Raw genomic sequence first — 21,850 nt, forward strand, 5'->3', positions numbered from 1 at the left:
CCCAATATTACTTTCTAATTATTCAGTGATACCACACAACTAAAACGTCTTCGAAGACATTTTCGCTCAAGAGTTCATCTGTATACCGCAAGAAAGTGTTAATAGACATTTTACTAACGTCATGAGCAGGATTGGTGACAACTTTAGGAACACCATAAATTGGCTTTGTATCAAGGAGGGCTCATATGGGAGTCTTTATGAAAGGTGATCCCGATGTTGTTCCTTTTATAAAGACGGGGAAAGAAGGTTTACCAATAATGTGCTTCCAGTTCATATAAAAACGAACTTTAACTACACCCGTCCCTAAATGGAATCTACAGCAAGTACGAGGTCAACTGCTTGCCAGTGACGAAAGTCTGTTCCAGCTATTTCAGCTGAGGATTAACAAAATCCTGAAATTCCCCAGCCACGGAAATTCAACGAGTGGGGGGGGGCACATTATTACACCGGGGTGCATCTCATGTACAGTGACTGATTAATACATGTTTTATTACTTTTAAACAGTACTTTCAAGGTTTAAACTGTTTGTTCTTTGTTTTGGCTGCTGGAAAGTTCGAAGTAACCTCAAATGAGCACTTTTGTTTCTTACTCCAAATAGGGGAAGGGGTAAATTTGCTAATCCTCCTGTAAATTAAATAGATAAATAATAAACATAGATCTATATAAGTAGCTCTTTGATAAAAAAATAATAACTGGTAAAAGGAGATAATACCCCTCACCCCGTTACTACTCTGAAGTCTGTTCATGCGGACTGTATTAAGACAGAAAATAATCAATCAGTGCCTTGTTTGGATTGTTCAGAATGTGGCGAAGGCTCAGTCCATTTTTATGAATAATAATGTTTTAAGGGCAAAACTGCAAGACAACAAGAATAGCCACCCTATAATCCCGCCCCCCGCCTCTTCCTCCGCTCCCCGGCCCCGTCTTAAGTGCAGAAACACGAGAGGGCGCTGTTACCTACACGCGGATATGCGTGAACACGGGTAAACCGTCCATAGTAGTCTAACTTCTTGGAGTTCTGTCAGTCTGTGATAAATGCATTTCAGTTCACGGCAGTCAGGCACTGAGGCGGTAGGCCTAGGGCGTATTATCTTTTCTGATGAAACGGCCTGGTAATCCTGCAGTAATCGATGAATGAGTTGCATCTGTTGACCACTGCTATTGGATATTGTTAGGGAAACTTGTTCAGGTCCAGAGCTAGCTCTGTGTGTCAATTAGCTGAAGTTCAGTGCCGTGGCCAGCTGACTTCAAGTTCAAATTTTCGATTCATGTACTTTCATTGTCGACATAATTTTTTATTCGTATGTAGGCCTAGTACGTCTACATAGGCCTAATCATGCAGGGTTACTATTGTACATGTACATGTTCATGTATTACGCAGAAGGCAGGTAGACCAGTAAACAGGGCTAGGGCCCTACATTGCCCTATGTCATGACCGTGCCTGTATATCGATGGTGTACTGGTATAATGCAGGGCCCTGTTTGTGGGTCTAACAGTAGGCTACATACTTATAGTACATGTACATAGTACAATATATATACAGTTCTGGCAGGGACCAGGTAGGCCTGCTGTTTCTGTTGTTCTCTGTTGAGGGGGTGCTTTATGGAATTCCATATCTGCCGTCGTCCGTCGCATTTTGCTTTTTGTTGTGTCCCAATTCTGCCATTTACCAGTTCCAAACATGCCATTTTCCGTCGTGCGTCGCCCGTCGTGCGTCGCCCATCAAATGGGTTGCATAGGACCTGCAAAAGCCGTTGTTTAACAAATGACAATGTGATGATTCCATTCACTTCTAAAGATCTTTTCCGAATAAGGCAAGTACAAATCCCACCTGCCAAGCATATACTAGTCACATAATTAATTCCAATAATGCTAGACTACCCCTGCCCCTTGACAAGAAAATATCGCCTCTCTGAGAATTCAACCAAGTGTTTTTTGGGGAAAAACATTTTCAGCAAAAATGTTCCGGCCAACTTATCCACAGTGTTATTCTAATTTGCATACTGTAAAAATGTGCCGACTTGTTTTCATCAAATTCCAGGAAGAAATCTGCCAACCGATACAGATATTCTATCTTGTCCTCTCAATTTCACCTTGAAATCCAGAAATACTAGACGTGCTGTGGGTAACAAACTGTTTATTAAATGTATTGTTAAGGGGCAATTACCGCTTGGTTTAAGTTTCAGAAAATATGACGTGTTGGTTTTTTGTGGGTGTGTATGCCATGGTGGATAGACCAATGAGAACAGGTTGTCCAGCATATCAGCATTATTTATGGGGCTAACAAGTAACGTTACTGTTTAAAAGACTTCTGTGAGCCAACCTGCAAATAAAGTCATGTCTAATTTGGAGTATACAGCAGATTTCATCATAGGTATACCGCCCTCAAAATAATGTTGAATCCATTCGTCTCTTATGAAAACTATTGGGAATCAAACATTGTGAATAATCTATTATTTACATTCCGTTCTGTGGGATATCGTGCAGGGACAGACAGAAATATCACGTAGGATATAGACCTAAAGTCTGGCTGTTAACAAGTAAAGTTGCGTCTAGAGTAACTAAGTTATCGAGAAAAACAATCTACCCTAACAAAAGTCTATTTTGTTGATTTATTTATGTAACCAAAATGGTATTATTTCATATACACGTTACTTAGCCGATGTCAGGATATTATTTCTTCTTTCAATTGGAGTTTGGTGCAAATGCAAAAACGAATACATGTACTTCTTCTAGTTCTATTGCTAAAATGAGAGTCAGGCATGGTGGATCGATCGAACAAGGAAATGTACATGTGAAACGATCAAGGGTCAAAGTTAAAAATACCACTGCGCAATCGTGACAAAAAAAACCCATGGGCGACGCACGACGGGCGAGGCACGACGGATGACGGCAGATATGGAATTCTGTAGTGCTTGGAGTCCGTTTATGATATCCTTATGATTGTGTTCGAGCGTACTACTTTCCTACCACAGTGATTCAGCTTAAAACCTCTGCTGGAGATTCAACAGTCATGCAGCACACAGACATGTCTGCCGCTGGCATTTCAACAGCACCTGTGGTCTGGGACCAGTGGCTTTGCGAGATCGAGCATTTTTGGCAGAATGAGGCAAAAGAGGAGGTTGCACTGTCATTAGGTAAGGCCCAGGAGAAAACTGCCATCGCACAGCTGTTGTTTCCCTTGATGTGGTCCACAATTTCGCGACTTATAGCATTGGTTCCAACTGTATTACTAGTAGGAGTGATATTGAAATTTTGTCCACTTCAAGCGGTATTTTAAAACCAGCCCTGTGGGGTGATCCATGGAGCATTCTATTTTTTCTCGAGGCAAAGCCTAGGGGAAGGAGATGAAGAAGATGTTGTTTGTTTTGTTGCACCTTTTTAACAAAAATTTTTGATTAAAATATACTTCTAACTGAATACAAAAGTTGTTGAAAATTGCTGACACTTTTCAAATCGGCCACTTCACAAAATGTTCGATCCCAATGCTAGCACTTTTGAATATGTGCAGTTCACACACCAGAATACATTTGCTAATGTGTGTAGTACTTTGGTTGCCAAGGATATTATATTTTGGTTGCTATGGATTTAGTTCCTTTGGCTGTGCACAGGATGATATGGTAGCAACAGTAGGGCAAGCCCTGTGTATCTGCCCATTTCATCAATGTTTGTACCGGTACATTTGGTTTCTTATGACACATTTTTTGTGTACAGACGTACATGTACGTGAGCTTTCAGGGACATTGGGCTTCATTTAAACTAAGTGTATTTGGACTCTGTTTTCCTTAATCCAGCAAAATCCTGAAAAATATGATGGATTCCTAAAGATTTGTAAGGGTTGAACAGTCCTTGCTTGCAATCAAAAACATACTACAGTGTATATGCGGGCAAAATACATGGTGGGGGAAATCCTCTTCTTGCCAAACCGGATGACAATACCACGTTGTACAAAGTTATTTCTCAACTGTATATTGATAATTTATTTTGAATGAAAACAGCCAGAGCCTTCAACTCTGTGGCACCTCGTGACCTTCATGCCTTTGTCCTTCACCTCTTGGACAAGAGTCAAGATCTGCGTCGCATGAAGCCATCATCTCTTGGTCTCGTCATTTTGCAAGAGTTCTCTTGGTGGGTGCAGGAAAAAAGACAGCGGCTACCTAAGGTAGGTTTTCCAAGTTGTTTGTGGCTTGGCTGAGCAGCGGCGTGGCTAAGGGGGGGGTACATGCCTTCCGTGAAATAATGTCGCCCCCAGTTGCCTGCCCCCCCCACTTGATGTGATCACGATTATGTACATGTCTATGTCCAACATCCAGTCAGCCCCCCAACTTTAGCGTGAAGCCCCCCGCTTGCGCCCCTCCCATACTCAGAATCCTGGCTCTGCGGCTGTGACCGAGGGAGACGATTCATGTGTTCTCATGCATACCAGTTCAATGGGGAGAGAGAGCACATGCAGTCAGGTTTGTTCATGTAAGCTGGTTTTGGTTTGACTTATGTTCAGTTGTGACTGGATCCCGGAAAAATGAGTCTTAAGGCTGTTTTTGTTTTCGAGTCATTCTATTTTAGTTTTCATTTCATAGAGATGAGCTCTTTGCATTGATGTAATATCTAGTTTGGCATCTTGAGGACAAGTAATGGGTATTATGTGGATGAATGTGTAAAGGGTTCCTATTAATTTCCTTTGTGCAATATTTTTTTTAAAGGTTATTAGCTAAAAAAATGGCTCAGTCGACCTGTGACTCTTTTTGTTGGGTTGGGTCACAATTTATGGAACATTTTCTAACACTTGTTCTGTGTTTAAATTCAGATGGAATAAAGTAGAAACTGGGCAGAGGATTGTGCTGATTGGGTCCGGAATCTCCGCAAGATATAAGGACTTATTCATTGCTCATTGGGAGTTTTTCCATTAGTGGGGGTTCAGTGTTTAAAAATCACATCCCTGGAAGACAAGTAGAATTCCCCATAAGTAGATTTGTCTTAAGTGTCACTTAAAGGAAGCGGTCAAGTTTGTCTTTTATGTTGGTCCTGAATGGAACATAGCTGATGGATTGGTCAACAAATGTGGATACGCTTGTTAAAACTACCCAGATTTCCAGCAGTGTATGAATTCCTCACAGAATCTTCCTCAAATTAGCCCCAAGGTTTGCTCTGCGGTTCATCCACTTCTCGTTTCCCATCCACAGATCTTAGATTTTTACGTGCAAATTTTAATTTTACGTTTAGCTTTCAGGATCAGCGGTATTCATAAGCTTAACAAGCATGTGACTTCCATGTCTGTTTCAGGACTTGTCCAGCATTATCACAGATGGGATGAAATTGCAGGCTCTACGGCTTGCCACCAGCGCACACTTCAATCTCTTTGACATGATATGCATCCTGTACCATCTCCAATGTGAAGGAAATGAGTATCTTGCCACACATCTTAGGATACTCTTAGCAAGGAAGCAGTTCAAAGAGGTAAATCCCCTTTGTGTAACATGTACATTTTATAACATAATGTACAAATAATAAATCCTGATGAGTGTCACATTAGCTGTTAGAGTAATTTCATCAGGTTGACAGATTGAATATTCCAGTGTTATCCACAACTTGTGCCAAAATGACTAACCATAATTGGTTTCCCAATTGTGAATTGTCACTGAAAAACAAAAGAAAATTCAGTTCATTTTCCAATCTGTTAACACTCATCATCCGTTGGTACATACAGTTGAACACGAATAACACGAGCATGCTTAAGATAGGATTGCGCTTAAGAAGAGCATATTTCTTCAGTCCCGTTCAAAATGTACACATTCCTATGAGAGAAAACTTATATGAGCTATGCTAAGACAAGAACACGGACAAGACGAGCACTTTTGCCTAGCCGGCAGTGCCAAAAACCATTGTCCATGGCATTTTTAATACGAGTACAATTGAAAAGCGTCTTCAAAAGCTTAATCCCAGTAAAGTAATTCCTGAGAGAACGTGTAGTTCTCCAAAAATGCTAATCTGCTCAGCAATTTGCACTGCAGTTTTACGACTCTGTTCCTTGTGCCACTAGAGAGGGCTTTTTTCTAGACAACAATAGGTGTTGTGATGTCGCGGCATCAAAGGAGTTTTGATCACAGTGGGTCTGGTCCGAAAGAATTTTTTGGGGGGGGGGTTGTTTTTTTTAGATGAACATGAGCAATTATGGGTGAACCTGACTTGAAAACAGATCCTTCCCGCCAATTACAAACCAACAGATATTCCCCAATTTCAACGCCCTCTTATGTCCGGTCCTTATATGAACTGGTTTTCAAGTTCATTAAACCTTTCCTTACGTGCCTGGCAACGCTGCGTGCACACGGTGCATCAGGGCAGCCAGCCAGCCACTGTTGTGTCAAACAAGTAGGCATATTCGGAATCATTGTATTATTCATTCGAATCATATTTATTAATATGATTTAAAATCTATGAACAAGTTAAAGGCTGTACATCAAATACTAATCCACTGCATATACTGCATTGTACAGTACATGTAGGCCTGCAGTACATGTATATTGCCGTGTACATGAATGCTTGGTAGTGCATGGTGCCAGGCTTGCGCTCTGTGAATGGGATAAGTGTCAACACGTATAACATGAGGTTTACTGTAAGACAAGGTTTTTTGGAGAGTCCCTTGGAGCTAGTATTAAGCGTGTTCGACTGTATCTGCACAGGCGTTTGTTAACAATCAAAATAACACAATCGTGGCAAGCATTGCCACTCTCTGTACATTAAAGTCGATCAACTTGTTTGTAAATTTTGTTGTGTGTTTCATGCGTGTTCAGAAATCCTAGAGAACTTCTTCACTTACAGAATACAAACTCTTGTTTTGCAGGCAGGAGTGGCTGCCTATAAACTTAAACTTCAACACTGCTTCAAAATTGAAGAGGTCAGTTTTTAGTGGAACATAAAAAAAAGTACCGTATTTACTTTAAACATTCCCACATCCTTCAAAATCTGTCAGGGTTTGGGGATTGTGTTTGATTGAGGAAGGTAGACCAGAGCCCCTAGTACTTCTCAAATACATAGAATGTCTTATTAGTTCCTTGCACTGTGGAGTATTTGTGGAATATTATGGAAGGTTCTAAGCATGCATGCATGTGTTCCAGAGATGTCAGAATTATGGACACTTTATAAAAGTTATAATGTAGGACCAAAAAAGCCAAAAGTGCCAGTTGGAAAGGGCAACATCACAGCAAGCAAAAGGTGCTCGGTTGCATCTAATTACAAATGTAGTTGGTGTAAGAAGTAGATCGGTCATTGTAGAGTCTGTAATTTAGTTTGAGGATTAAACCCAAACAAGTGTGTGTACCGTACAGCTCTAGTTGTTGTGAGCTGTTGTTCACTGTGTAGGGGATGCCTTTGATAAAGATTCTGCTAGAATCAAAACATCAGGTCATTTTTTTGTATGGTATATTTCAGTTTGTGTTTTACATTGCTGAAGCTCGGCAAGGTTTGAGTTTTTCGTGAAAGACTGAGAGGATGGCAGTAAGACACATTGAAATTTTCTGGACTTTGGAAATTCGTTTTTTTTTTACGGATGGCTTGACCAAAGCAGTGGAACATTTCAGACATCCCAGGGGTTTGAAGCGTCTTCCAGGTTCATTTTTATTTTTTATTCTGTAGATTTGTCTGCCACTGATTTTTCAAGACAAAGTGAATTTGGTGGAGAAATACATGCAGGACAGCAAGAAGACCCAGGTGGAGCTGCTACAGAGACTAGATTCTTTCTGTGCCAAGAACTTTGATCTTCAACAAGTCATTGCGTAAGATCATGAGACCAAAGAGTCTGACATTGAAGTCTTCATAGTGTTGAGCACAGAGTAAATCACAGGTCCATTTGCAAGTCTGGTCAGAAGTAATAGCCTCCTTGAAGTTGGTTGGTACTCTCTTATATTTCCTTCAACATGGCAAGCAACCATTGAAAAAACAGAAAGTAAAATCCCTACTGTATATGCGGGATGGACAGTAACGGAGGATTGCTTCAGTCACAGTTTGTTTGGGTAAAGTATGACTTGGTTTGGAAATGAGTTACCTCTGAGGACTAGTGGTGAATTGCCAAAGATTTATGGTGGACTGCTGAAGGTGCGCGAGGAGTTTGCATGGACTTGAGTGGACATGTTAACCTTGGCTTTGACTCTCCTGACACCTATACCCACAGTCTTCCTTCAGCTTTTGACCTCTCCCACACAAAAGTGAGATCTTTTGCATGAACATCATCTGAAGGGTGGCCTTAAATCCACCCTTGTTTGGGCTAGGAATGACACCAATTCTGGGACGTAACAGAAGGGTGGATAAGTTCAGTGGTGTACCTGTAAGATTGCCTGAATACTGCATCAGGACAACTTTGATCAAAACTGACCAAACATTTGAAGAACAAATTAGCAGCGACGGCCTATCATTCCTATCATTCCACCACCAGAATTGGAAGCCATTACTGCAGTGGCACGACGCTCGTGGACAGGTGATATGCACGTGTCACATGCCTCTTTGATCAATAGGGTATCATGATTTGCCAAATGCACGCGCGCGTCAAGCTGAAGAATGTGCGCGTGAGTGTGGTGCCACCGCAGTTGTGGCGTCCGGTCGGATTAGTCTATATACCGTGACAAGGACAAAAATTTGTTGAACAACTTAGCTGCTGAACACCCAGTGCTTAGGCACAAATCCCAGGGATGTGTGCACATTCCGATGAAACTCGTTGGCGTGTGTGCTCCTCACTTTATGTGTAAGACCCAGTGTGCACACAGTCATGTGTTACTGTACCTCAGGACAAGGCACTATGTGTGCTTTGTAACACTCTCCCTAGACTAATTAGCGCACTCATACTTAAGAGGACAGTTATGAGTAACAGATTGAAGACGAACCACTTAGGATGTGAAGTCCCCTTGTTCAGTATGTGTGTCTTTCCGCAGTGATAATGAAATGCACTTACACATGCTCTGTCTTGCCTACTCTGATTATCTAAAGTAAGCAACATTTTGACGTCTTATTTTTAAGCCTGGTAAAGCCAAATGGGCATATTGTTCCTGCTTTGTCTATTTCACTGTGTGTACAAGTGTACCGTTCCTTGTGTGAATATGGAAACAAAAGATGCCCACATGATGCAGGAAATAAAGGAGACATTGTGTGGACTTGCCCGTGTCTACACAAGGTTTCTTCCTCTCAGAAAAATAGGTTTAAGAGGCATGTTGGAGTAAGGGTTACTGGTAACAAAAGGAAGAGAAACAGTCAAAGATCCAGGGTCAGTAATGTTCACATTGCAAGAAAAAGGAGTGTTTTCACCAAGTTTTTGTGTGCACAAAACAATAGATCCGCACTGAAGACATGCAATGCTAACATGGGTGTGCATGCTTGTGCGTAGTCGTGGTGATGGGGTATTTGTATGTTTCAACACTTTTTCTTGTTTTTTTCTATGCAGCAACTTGGATGTTCCAGGAGTAAGGAAGGAGAAATTGCGCCCAAAGAATCTAAGCAAGCTAATTGTGCGGCTGGCAAAGCTGTTTAAGCTAGACCTCGCCATTTGTCCAAACACCAGCTTCCACAGAGATCTAGCAGCTGTCCGGTTCCTGCTGTATAAGAAGTATATTGAGGTAAAGCATAGACCACCAGTGGATCACAGAGTACGCCGGTCATTCCTCATACCTGCTGGCTGCCTTAGTGCCTTTCAGGGTAGAAGCATCAGTGTTAAAAATTTCAAGTGAATAAGACTTACCCACTTGACTTCAAGGTTTCTCTTAAAACACACATGTTCAGGGATAGGTATATTATTTCTTGTTAATTTTACTTGATTTACATTTGTATTGTGCCATGAGCGTCATTTTTGGCAGATACCCGCTCGTTTAAAATTTTCTGTATCATTGTTATTCCTCAAACGGTTGGGGAACTTAAGTGACAAGGGATGCATAATGGGGTGAAATGACAGCTAAACATCAGAAGCTTTTTGAGTATTTAACCCTATTTGTCTATCAAAAGTGGGTGAAACTTTAAATGAGAGGTCACAGTTGCTGTATCCTTGACAGATATCAAAGTAAATGCTAATGACCTGTGAGCGCTTTCTGTATCAATTCCACCCTATGCATGATGTGTGGTATGTTTCTTAACAGAATGCGTACAGTATGTGCCATTGGAAAGGCTGCTTGTTACATCATTAATTTTCATGGTCATTTTATCTGATAAACTATAAGTAATGCACGTTTCAGATGAAAATGTCCATGCAGGCATTCATCTACACGTCTCTGGAAGTGGCCCCCACAAATGGCAACACAACCGAGTGTCTCCAGGCCACATATATGCATTTTCATTTTTGTGCCAATTTCTTATGCTCCTTTATCCCTAACACTCCCAAATCCTCCAATTTCAATACGATTTTACATACACCTTAGGGGGTTAGGGTTATGTCAAGGGCTGCTCAGTGCTCAGTTGAAATGTGAGCCATTTTACACCTGTTTTCCATTTCTGTTGGTGCATTTTACAAACAGAAACCTCAACAGTTTAGAAGGATGGCAACTTTGGGTTACACGGCTTGAGTTGGTCGAGAACAGTTCTATTATTCTGAGTATTACAACTTAGCCAAGTTTTTCAGAATTTTAGTCGCTGGACTCTGATGCAGTGTATCTAGATAACTCCATGCTTAAAAGCATCCACCTTTTCATTTTTTTGAAATGAAGCAAACTTTGGATGCTGAGAACTGGGATGAGCTGATTTGCAACACGATCCGAGACAACACGGCCCTGCAGGAAGAGTTTATCAACCTGCTGATAGAATACAATGACCCGCCAGCTGCTGCTAAGTGGGCAGTGCATTATGGGATTGATCAGAGCAAACTCGCAGCCGACGTCGCAGGAGCGATTGAGATGCACAATGCATGGTAATCACATTTTGGTTTCAGAGAACCTATGGAAAGAGGAGGGCTGTGCAAAATATCTGAATAGCCGAATGTTTGATCGATTGTCTAATATTCAAATATTATTTTACAAATTTGAATATTCGAATGCAAAATTCATGAATAGCAAGGGAAAATTTTATGTATTAAATGAGAAAAATTGCACTATGGAGGCTTGCTTCAAGTAGATTCAAATGAAAAGCGTCAGAAATCTTACAACGATTTAAAAAGTAAGTTATTCGTTGTTTAAAAGGAATAGAAATTTTCAACAGGGCAAAAAGTCTCTTCAATCTTGCTAAATCATGGCTGGAGATACTCCTAGAAGTGAGAAGCTATGATATTGGTCATAATGTACAAGTGTGTGTATTATTGCAACTGATTTTGTGTATGGTTTGTTCAACAATCTGCTGGTCGGTGTGACTGAATATTCGAATATTTGTTCAAATTGAAGGGCGAATATTTGAATAGTGCATTATTGGAATTGATTCAGCCTCAGGAGTGAGACATATAATAACTGCTGTACTTGATACCTAACAAGTCTGTGTCATGTTATGTAACCAGTATTCACACTATCCTATAATAAACCCTCAATTTCATGTATGGTTAATAAAAAAAATCTACCATAAATAAAAATATTAATAACACACATTTGGTAACCCCTTGACACCGGGATTTTTTTTCTGAAAGCCGACTCCGAGAATTCTAGCCTCGCTTGGCCCGAAAGGCCACCTGCCAAACCACAAATTCTCGGTTTGTGGCCATGCGTGCTCATTGTTCGGTGGCAACCGGCTCTATTCATGCTTCCCCATTCCTGTTGCCTCTTTTCAAAGTGGGGACTATTGTGAAGCTGGTGATTATGATGCAAATTCGGCCTTTTTTTATTTCTTGGCAACACACAAAGGCCAATCACCATATATACAAGAGCCAGGGGCTGCCTTCTTTCACCGTGTTCGCTCGAGGGTGGGCTGAGAATAATAGCTGAAAAGCTGAGGGATCTCAATTTTTACGGCGTCTCTTACCGCTTCCCAGCGCGAAGGCGTTAAACGCCTTTTAGTAAACTATTCCGAGGTGCTGTGTTATCATAATCCCTGCACACTGGGCTCACATCTGAACATTCCTGAAACCATCTCTGCTCCCTGAGAAGTATACTAGCCCAGTGCTGCCATTTCGGTGCTAACAGCTAAACATAAGCTAGTCTGCCCTCACAGGTACCCATTTACTCCTGGGTGGAGAGAGGTACATAGGGGTAAAGTGACTTGCCCAGGATCACAACATGCTGCCACCAGCTGGATTTGAACCCCCGGACCCTATGATCAGAAGCTACAAACCCTAACCACTAGGCCACATGTCATATGGCCATATAACACTGTGTGGAAGATCTAGGATCTCATGCAAACAGATATCCAATTTATGTGATATAAATGTCAAAATGTATGGAAGACCTCAGTCATCAAACGGACAAAGTCAAAGTGACAGTGATATTGGAAATCAAGTATCCAAGACAGATTCCCGTAGGACTTGTATTAGAAACCAATTTTTTTTCAATTTGAAATTACCTGCATCAGATTTCCTCCCTCTTTTGCAACAACTAAGTTTGGAGCTATGGATTCACTAATCTGCTTAATGCTTTTGCTGTTGTTGTTGCCAGTCCTCCTCCCTCTGATGAGCCAGACAACTGGGATGTTGATGCACTGACACCCCAGGTGCCGTTCTATCAACTTAACCTGCCCCTTGGGAGCATTGTCATGGTCGATAACTTTCATTTACTCGAAGTGTGTGAGAGGCACATAACTCAGGTAGGAATTCAGGTAGTGCTGTGAATGAAGTGTTGAGTGACTTGTAAAAATGTTATCGTATGACCACTCTTCAACCGTATTTTCACGGTGTGAAAACAAGTCACAAGTTGCCAGAGTCACTTTTGAGCAAGAGGCCTTCAAAGGCATTTTGCATCATATGGAGCTATGGGAACCATCTACGTTTTTCATTCACTTAATGTCCTTTTTCGTCAGGATGCCAACAATGAGTGATACATAAAAACAAAGAACTGAGCGGGCTCTCTTTGTAAACTGAAACAAAATTTCTCTTTTGGTGCCTGCTGAAAGAGAAAAGAATTTGAGTCTGAGGTACATGTATTAATTTTGTACTCTGCCGGTTTATTTGTACTTGCATGTTTGGATGGTTAATATTAATTCTTGGAGGAGGTAGGGGGCACTCAATGTTCTCTCAGTGTTTTCTTTATGTCTTTTCCCTTGTATCTATACCTATTTTTCCCCCTTTATATAAACTGTTTTTTCCGCTCTTTGATTCTCTACTGGATTTTGAATATAAATTTTCAGGTTTTTTTAAGAACAAGGAATTTTTTTCTGCAGACGACTCTGATATATTTTTATATTTGTGGTAATGTTCATATTACGATCTTGATGTATTTTGTTTTCTTTTTTTAATGAGGGTCCCAAATGATCAGCTTCTGCTGGATGGGTTACCCTCAGTAAAGATGGTTTAAATAAAATTAAACAAAAATGAAATAAATTATAAGAAATGGCCTTGTGACTCATTTCCGTGGAGTGGGTCACAAATAGTTTGAAGACATTCCTCAGATGGGTCCAGCAAACAGATACAAAATCGCATTCTAGGGAACTTCAGGTATGTGTACAAAGTTTGCCAAAAGTTTATCTTCTCTTTTGAAATCTGTTTATTGTTTTGTGCCTGATTGGTGTAGGAGGACAAGCTTATTGGTATAGACATGGAGTGGACACCTTGCTTTACTGCAACCCAAACCACAAGGTCAGTGTCCAATTGCTCTCTGCAAAATGTTTGCTCACATCTGTGTGTCCTCTCCAGCCTCCTGACATCTCTCTTGCCCGACTCCAACTCTCAGGCCGGTGGTTGGTGTTACCTGTAGTCCAGTAAATCCATCCAGTTTAATCTAATCTAAATTGAGACTAATGTATCAACTGGTAAGGTGTAAACTGTTGGTTAGCATTGTGGAGACTGAAAAAGGACATCTTTACCAGGTAGCAAAGTGGCCTTGTTTTCTTGTACATTGAGGCCATTTTAGCTTCCCACAAGGGTCTCGTCTTGCCACTCATAGAAAGGCTGAGTCTATCCTATTTTCCCTCTCCAATCTTTCTAGGGTTGCTATTGTTCAGCTGGCCACCTTCAGCCGGATCTACCTACTTGATATGCCAGCACTGATGGCAAGCGAGGCTGATATGGTGGTAATCTTCTTCCACAGCTTCCTTTCAAGCTCTCGGGCTCTCAAGCTCGGTAAGATTTGAAGTGAAACTGATTGTTGGTCGCCAGTAGAGTTTGAGAGGCAAGGAAGTGTATTAGTTTGTAAGAAATTCTGTGTTTGCTTCACTTGCAAACGGTGGTTTTCTTTGCTTATTGATCTTGAGGGCAATAGTCATCTTTAAGGCAAAAGTGTTTGTTATCTCAGACCTGAGGAAACCGTTTGGGTTTGCATTGTTGTATCAGTTGAATGACAGGAGTTTACCTTGAAGATGGCCACTACGTACAAGGTCTGTCGATTAAAAAAGAAAAATCCTGAAAAGCAAGTTTTTCAGTTAGCACAAGTTGGTTTGTGTCAGCCAGTGAAAACAACTGTTTGTTTTCATGCAGTTCTTCATCAACACCGACTTGTCACCCGTTAGAACTCCAGATCCAAGTACTCCTTACTACCAAGAAAATAGAACTTGGAGCAAGATGAGTCCATTGATTCCCTGTATGTCTCCACCCGCCCCCTCAGGCTTAGGGAATGGCCCTGTTTGATTTGATCTCTTTTTGTCTGGCCTTGTCTGGCGCAGGCTATGGCATCAGCGGTGATTTCCAGATGTTAACCAAGTCTTACCCCAGCCTCAAAGGGGCAGTTTCGGCAGTCCAGAGACTGGTGGATCTGTGCTCCCTGACTGAGCAGGTGAGTAACATTTGGGCAGGGCGTATCAACCGTCTGCCTCACCATGGGGCACTTTTTAGTAGTCTGAACACAGCCTGTTTCACTGGAATATATACATGTAGATGTCTGAGAAGGGCGTCTAGCTTGCCCTTATGACATCTGAGTACTGTTTTGAATATCCAAGAATGAATGAATAGCCATGGCATTCCATGAGTATTCATCCCGGAGGCTGGTCAGAGAGTGACAGTAGAATAAGCAGTGCACATGGCAGTTAGCAAATGATACCATATCAGAAGCTTTGAGGAGGTTGATGTCTCCACATTTATGTGTATGTAAAGCCATAAAATTGCCAATCTGTCTGCTGAATCAACCCCCACTGAAGAACCTCCCCTCACCAGCAAAGAAGAGACAGGCTGGTGGGAATTGTTTCGACAGTGTACTTGGTGCATGTGTGGAGACCACACTATCTGATGGAAAGCGGTCGTGTACATCCATTGACAAACACGCATAAGCCTGTGCACGCACGCCTTGAGTTCCCACCAAAGGACCATCTTTACATTGTGAAAGCATGCCATCTCTTGTTCCTGCATATCAAAATACCACACAGCTGGAGAAGATGTAATGAAAATGATTGGGCCTTACGAAGTGTTGGTGGATTGTACATGTATAGCTATCTGCTTACACAGGTTGGGACGAGATATCCCTGCCAATGTGGTGGTAGTGATTTCACATTACTTCCCTAAGAGAAATCTTGCCATAAGTTTTTAGTTTTTGCATTTCATTTGCTTCATTGATATGTTGGCTGCTGGCTACACATCTTGAGAGTGCCCCTTTGCCAAGGAAATTAAGGAGATTTGGTTATTTTGTAATTCCACGGAGGTCGGGATATCTTCATTTCTGAGTTGTTACAATAAGTACAGCACTTATGTTAGTTGAGATATGAACAATAACATTTTGAACATTCAAAACATCACACTCTCAGTGCCAGCAGAACTCATGTGTTTATGCACCAATACAGATTTCTTTTTTGAAACATTTTACATGCAGATTCTGAAAGCTGAGCCAGACTTCCTGAAGCGACCAGAAGCATCAGAGACAGACCCCAGTAGTTCTTCCGTGAAGGGCTTGAGCGAGTTAACCCTGATGTGTTTCGGCCGAGCTTTGGACAAGAAGGAGCAGCTCTCTGATTGGGAGAAGCGTCCTCTGAGATCATCCCAACTTCAGTATGCAGGTAAGTCTTCCTGATGCTGGAAATTTTGGACAGAATAATCTGGTCCAAGCTGAAGGGTTATTTTTGGTTGAAAGATGCCATTTGTTTTGGTTTTTGATTTCTTTTTCCCACTGAGGGAAATTCAAGCACATTGGCAGATTTTAATCACACTAGAACTTTTTTGTGAATGTTTCATCTGAATGTGTCATTTAAGTTTTCCACTCTAAGGGAGTGTCTCATAATTTGGAACAGTCGGAACGCCATGTTCTCATTCTGGAACGGTCGGCCGTTCCGTTGGGAACGTGGAGTTTCACATGGAACACTGTATTCCTTTGTGAGAACGGTCCGACGGGAACTGGCATTCCCATCGGAATGTCCCCATTCGGGTAGCTTCATATCCCCCATGTACAAATCTTAGCCAATGTCCGAAATGAAGCCTGCCATGACAAACGACTTTGCTTTTATTTTGAATAAGAATTGGAAGTAAACTGAAGATGGAAATGTGATGTGGCAAAATTTGAGATACAAAAGTGAAAATCACTACGTGCTGACTGCATGCAGAGTATATGCCTGTGTGTGTATCACTGGGCTGTAGGCTGCAATACCAACGTCCAGCTTAATTGCCTTAGTTGTGTCCTTCAACCTTTTTCATGATATTTGAAGACCTCACCTTGCACCCCTTCAATTACAGGTTAGGTTTCCAAAGTGTTTCTGATATGACAGACTACTTATGCATGGAAACATTGCGATGATAAACCCCTCTACCACGCAAGCCCGAGGATGAATAAAACACTTGCGAGTACAGACATTAACATTAACACAACAAAATTGATGGTGTCCAGATATACTCTGCAATTCATTGCATGGGAAGCTATGCCAGGGTGAATATGGAAAAGAAAAACAGGAGAAATGTTAACCTTCATGAGGAGAAAATCACAATATGCTCCTCTCCAGCTGCCGTGCTTCAGATACAGGGTCTAGAAAATGAATGCTGGAAATCTTTCTTCCCGATTGCGAATGTAACAGTGGGATCGTTCCACTGGTAACACGCGTTCCCAACAGAACGCTGCCTGCGACAGTCTGGAACGTGCCTGCATCAATGGAACGCCAGCGTTCCAGTGGGAACAATCCAATGGAACGGGAACATTCCCGATTTTTGAGACACTCTCTAACTTTTGGGCTTGCAAGAAGCTATATTGTTGTGTGATGGTTCATTTACTGATCAGCAGAAATAAAATATTGAATGAGCTTTCCCTTGAAAAGAGTGACAAGGAACGAGAGGCTGTCTAGGGAATGCATGAGGTGTCATCTTTAAAATATTTTTCAAACCAGACACATTCCTTTCTGTGTGCTCTTTACAGCATTGGATGCCCTCTGCCTGCTAGAGATCTACTCATTTCTGAAGGACAAAGTCAGTGATGCTTGGTTAGACATCAACATGGAGCCTGCCTACCAGTCTGGGATGGCCAAGCAACCCAAATCCAAAAGCAAGGAACCCAAGAAACCCAGGAGTAAAGTCATCTCACAAGGCTTCAAGGTGACAGAAATTGAGTGATTTTGCCCCCCCCCCCCCGAACAAGGACCCACTGCCTTTTTGAGGTTGGAGACTAAAGTTTTGAGCTTTTTACACACTTGTTTGAAGGAAAAGAAGTGAAACGGTTTCCCCTATCCACATTTTTTCTGATTGATTAAAAAAGAACTACAAATTTATCCTTTTGGGGGGACACAGCCTCCATTGGCTCCCCAGGATCCACCAATATGCTTGATAATGGTTGTAGAGCTTGATGAGATCAGGCAAAAGACAAGAGACAAAATGGAGGTGTGGAGAAAAAGCCCTAGGAACATATGCTGTATTCGCTAACAGTCTTCATGCTGTCTCACTTTGAACAGAGTTCGATACAAGGACCCAGTCAGCCACTACGTCCTGGGGAGTTTTCTGTGGTCTGTGACACCATGTTACAGGGTCTGGGTCGGCAGCTCAGGGCATGTGGGGTGGACACAAAGATTTTGGACAATGCAGATGAGCACGATGAAGCTGGAAAGGTGAGAGGTCTTCATGTTTCAAGTCAGCGTGCTCCCACACCCACCAAAAAGAAAGTCAGATTTAGTTAATGTCTGTTTGCATCGTGAGATGGCATGATCCTCTTTATATCGTTTGAGCCACACGTAAAAGAAACACGGTTCAAACATGGTTCACTTTCAGATTGCAGTCAGGGAAGGTCGTATAATTTTGACAGCCGGAACACCATACCAGACTGTAAGTATGCATACCACACTGTGAATTCACTGTAAGAGTGTCTGGTAACTGCAAGGCCCCAAAAGCAGGCAGGGTTGCTACTCCAAACTTCAATGAGTAGAACGTCCTCTAGATTCCCTGGCTCAATCTTTGAAGCTAGTATCAGAAAAAGGGAAAGTTAACATGCCATCACCCCCCCCATTTGAAGTCAACACAAGTCAGTCAACTCATCCTTGTCTCAAGTTGATTCGCATGCTATTCTAGTGGACTGTGGCCAAAGTATTTCTCATTCATGCACTGTCCATTCAGGAACTGTGACCTGATTTCTAGATGGAGCTTGACTTTTTTTTGTTGGTGCTTGGTTTGCCCTTTGCCAGTGGAGCTTCCTGATGTCAAAATTCCATCAACAGCTATAACTCTAACTAGTTAGAAAACGTTGTTTTGTAGTAAATCTCATGCTGTACACTGTCATCCATCAATTTCAACATGAAAAAATGGAATGCTATTTAGTTCAAGATTTCTTGTTGCTAACCCCTTAATACACTGTATCTTGTACAAATATGATAAAGATATTTTTGCTAGTTATATATCGATATGCTACCAGCTAGCTTTCTGATCTTATGTGAGACCAGAGGTTTGGGAATTCTAGCTTAACTCAACATGGCCGTTTTACAATACCAGAGTAACCATCACAAGGTGGCCTTTTGAGCATGCTAGAACTTTGTGTGAGAAATTTTTGAGAAACTTGGGTTTTGGTTTGTTTGATACGTCAGTTCTTCCTTTTTTTTAAAACTGCTGCAAAAATTGTGTCCATGAAGTTAAAATCTCAGGTTGGTGAAGGACGATGCCTGAGTGTGGACACAAAGTGCAACGCCAGACAGCAGGCCATTCAGGTCTTGGAGTATTACAATGTACGAGTCAGCCAAGAGGATGTCTTCAGCCGCTGCCAGGTATGAAAAGATGGAAATAATAAAAGGACTTATTTGATGAAAGGCATTAAATCTCAGCAAGCAAGGGAATGAGGTTTGAGTGACTTATTATATGCAATGAAATCAGCCGTGTATATGTATTCCAAAAGTAGATTTGTGATCATTGGAATTTGAGGCATGACCTTCGTTTCAAAACCTGCTCTTTAATCAAGCATTCCACAAATGATCGGAAAGTGTTTCTACAAAACTGAAGTTTGTGTCTTCTGTCTTCAGGCCTGCAACAATGATGCCTATGTCCAGATAAGCAACGAAGATATGAGGAGGCTTTGGCTGAAAAAGAAGGAGTTACTGGGTGTGGAAGGCACTGCCACTGAGATTCCAGTAAGCTCAGAAGGTATTGCCGCTGAGATTCCTCCCAGCAAGGAAGATACTAAAGCTAAGGCTCCCTCATCAGTTGCCCACAGTGGATCTGCAAAATACCTGACCCGCCCTTTACATGGGTATGATTCTGATGATGATGATGATGATGATGGAGGTTTACTCCTTGATTCGGAAGACTTTGAACATGGCCCTGAGGACTACTATGACATAGCCCGCCCAACGTTTGAGGCAAAGTCCTGTGTGAATGAAAAGGTTGTATCGTCAATGTTGTCAGGTGGAGCATCGTCAGTCCCACAAGTTGCCAATCCAGCATACCTTCCAACTGAATCCACACTGTCTAAGACAACTCATTTGACTGATTTTCAGTTTGATCCCTTCCTAGAATCTAATGGAGAGGGGTTTGTGGCACTACCAGCAACCTCACTGATTTTGAGGAGGTCCAATCCACATTACAAGCCACCAGTTGATTGTGACCTTCAGGAGACCATTAACTTTGACACGGTGACTGTTGGAAATAACGTCCCACTTCAGGTTGAACACATCAGAGGAGAAATCTTGCAAAAGGTTCAAAACTTCTTCTGCTGTTCTCGCTGTGGCAAGACCTTTTGGGAAGGGACGCACTTCGATCGAGTGGTCTCTCAATTTTCTGACATTTTAGACTTGTCAAGTGAGCCTAATGTATAGTCCACTTGCATTTAGAGAAAAGATCTTTCCCTGAAGCAATCTTAACTTTGAGTTCTTAGTGAAATAATTACAGATTTGAAAAGATGTATATTGTGGATCGATCACTGCATTTTAAATCAACTGCTTCTTCAAATAAAAGTAAAATGATGTTTTGTACTAAATGATTCCAAAGCTTTGTCAGTTTTAAGTTAGAAATATATCGTACACTGGTATGCAATCAGTGACAATTTGCCATGATAGTTTTTAGCTCTGTCTGCAATACAAACAAGTTGTAAATAAGGCCATATGTTCTGTTCTTTACTGTTGTTCTTGCCACTGTTTTTTATTAATGTGATTGATTGGGATATCTCTTATTGTTCCATGGGTCAGGTTATTGTTTTTACCTTCAAAAGAGATACAATTACAGTGAGTTTGCATTTGCACTTATGTTGATAGTTACATGCATATGAGACCCCAATCTTACAGTCGCCCAAGTAATTTCTGATTAAAAGCTTTTAAAAGAATCATTTAAAATTGGAACCCTCAACATTTTTTACCAGGATGCCAACCTGGGCGATACATCTGAATGAAGAGCTCAGTTTCTTATTTCTATACACGCTAAACAGAATTTCTGGGGAAAAGTGGCCTTTAAAACTCATGATGTCGGATGTGGTCGGGGATATTTTTTAAATTGTCTTGATATTTCAGTCAGTTTGACATGACATGACCTGACATCACTGAACAAAATTCAAGCTCATCGTTTAAGATGTTGGCACAGCTGACTTTCGTGCCAAGTTCTTTTAATTCAATAACACAGGTTTTGGAGCCTAAGTGAGGGTTTTTCAGGAATGAGTAACAGAGAATTGGAAATATGCAGTTAGTAATATTTCCCTGCCACATAGCCTGAGCATATTAGCATGTGAATCATATTTCATGTCAAATACGGATAGTGTCAAGGTCACTTTTACAAGCTTGACACACTCTGCCCTTTGACCATTTAAATAACAGTTATCGTGTGATGTAGTAATGATGTATGATTATTAATGCTATTTTCTTTTTTTAAAAAACAATGACAATTTTCTCAAATTTTCATTCCTTCAACCTTTTTTCAAGTCTAATTGTGTTAAGTTGGACTCTGAAGGGTGCTGATTAATTAACAGTCACATATGCATGTTAAGAATTTTCATAAGCGGCTTAGCTTTCAAAATTATAAGTCTCTACCCAGAGATGTTACTTCAATTTTGTAATGAATGAATAGACAATGGACATTGTACCAAAAAGTCGAATTTCATTTTTGGGGGAGGGTTCTATGCTTATAATAAATAAAATGTGACTTGGATACATACTTCAGAATTACTCAGATGTCCTATGTTTTAGTTTTCCCCCTAAGTTCAGCTTGCATTCTCTTGTAACTCCTTGGGTGTCACTAACCAGAAAAAATGGGAAATTTAACTGGTGACTCCACTTACTGTGATCATCTGATAATGGCAAGCGGGGGGGGGGGTAACCATCCGCTCCGAGCGTGACAAAAGAGGGCATGGTTTTTTTGGTACTCACTACATAGGTGTGCCATGAGACGCGCAAGGTATGTGTGCGTTTGATACTGAGTATGCATAACTAATTTAGTCCAGCTTGTACGGTCTTTGCG

At 41.3% G+C, this 21,850-nt stretch overlaps 1 protein-coding gene across 4 annotated transcripts; it reads left to right on the plus strand.

Moving 5' to 3' along the window:
- Positions 1–978: 978 nt before the first annotated feature.
- Positions 979–21,547, plus strand: LOC110987878 (exonuclease mut-7 homolog). 4 transcript variants are annotated; one of them, XM_087145027.1, is made up of 18 exons: positions 979–1,071; positions 2,976–3,137; positions 3,999–4,162; positions 5,281–5,454; positions 6,839–6,892; positions 7,630–7,769; positions 9,425–9,596; positions 10,674–10,873; positions 12,537–12,684; positions 13,608–13,672; positions 14,022–14,155; positions 14,695–14,804; positions 15,831–16,014; positions 17,355–17,530; positions 17,884–18,036; positions 18,197–18,250; positions 19,048–19,179; positions 19,432–21,547. In XM_087145027.1, exons 2-18 carry the CDS (start codon positions 3,014–3,016, stop codon positions 20,221–20,223), a joined length of 2,976 nt encoding a protein of 991 aa, XP_087001153.1. In that variant the 5' UTR covers positions 979–1,071; positions 2,976–3,013; the 3' UTR covers positions 20,224–21,547. The 4 variants fall into 4 exon arrangements, with proteins under 4 accessions (XP_087001153.1, XP_087001152.1, XP_087001155.1 ...); XM_087145026.1 differs by having other exon boundaries at positions 985–1,112; XM_087145028.1 differs by lacking the exon at positions 979–1,071 and adding an exon at positions 1,168–1,189.
- The last annotated feature ends 303 nt before the right edge of the window (positions 21,548–21,850 follow it).

This window comes from Acanthaster planci, linkage group LG13, assembly GCF_054643075.1.
Source record: "Acanthaster planci isolate LZ-2023a linkage group LG13, COTS_SCS, whole genome shotgun sequence".
Classification (NCBI taxonomy): Eukaryota; Metazoa; Echinodermata; class Asteroidea; order Valvatida; family Acanthasteridae; genus Acanthaster; species Acanthaster planci.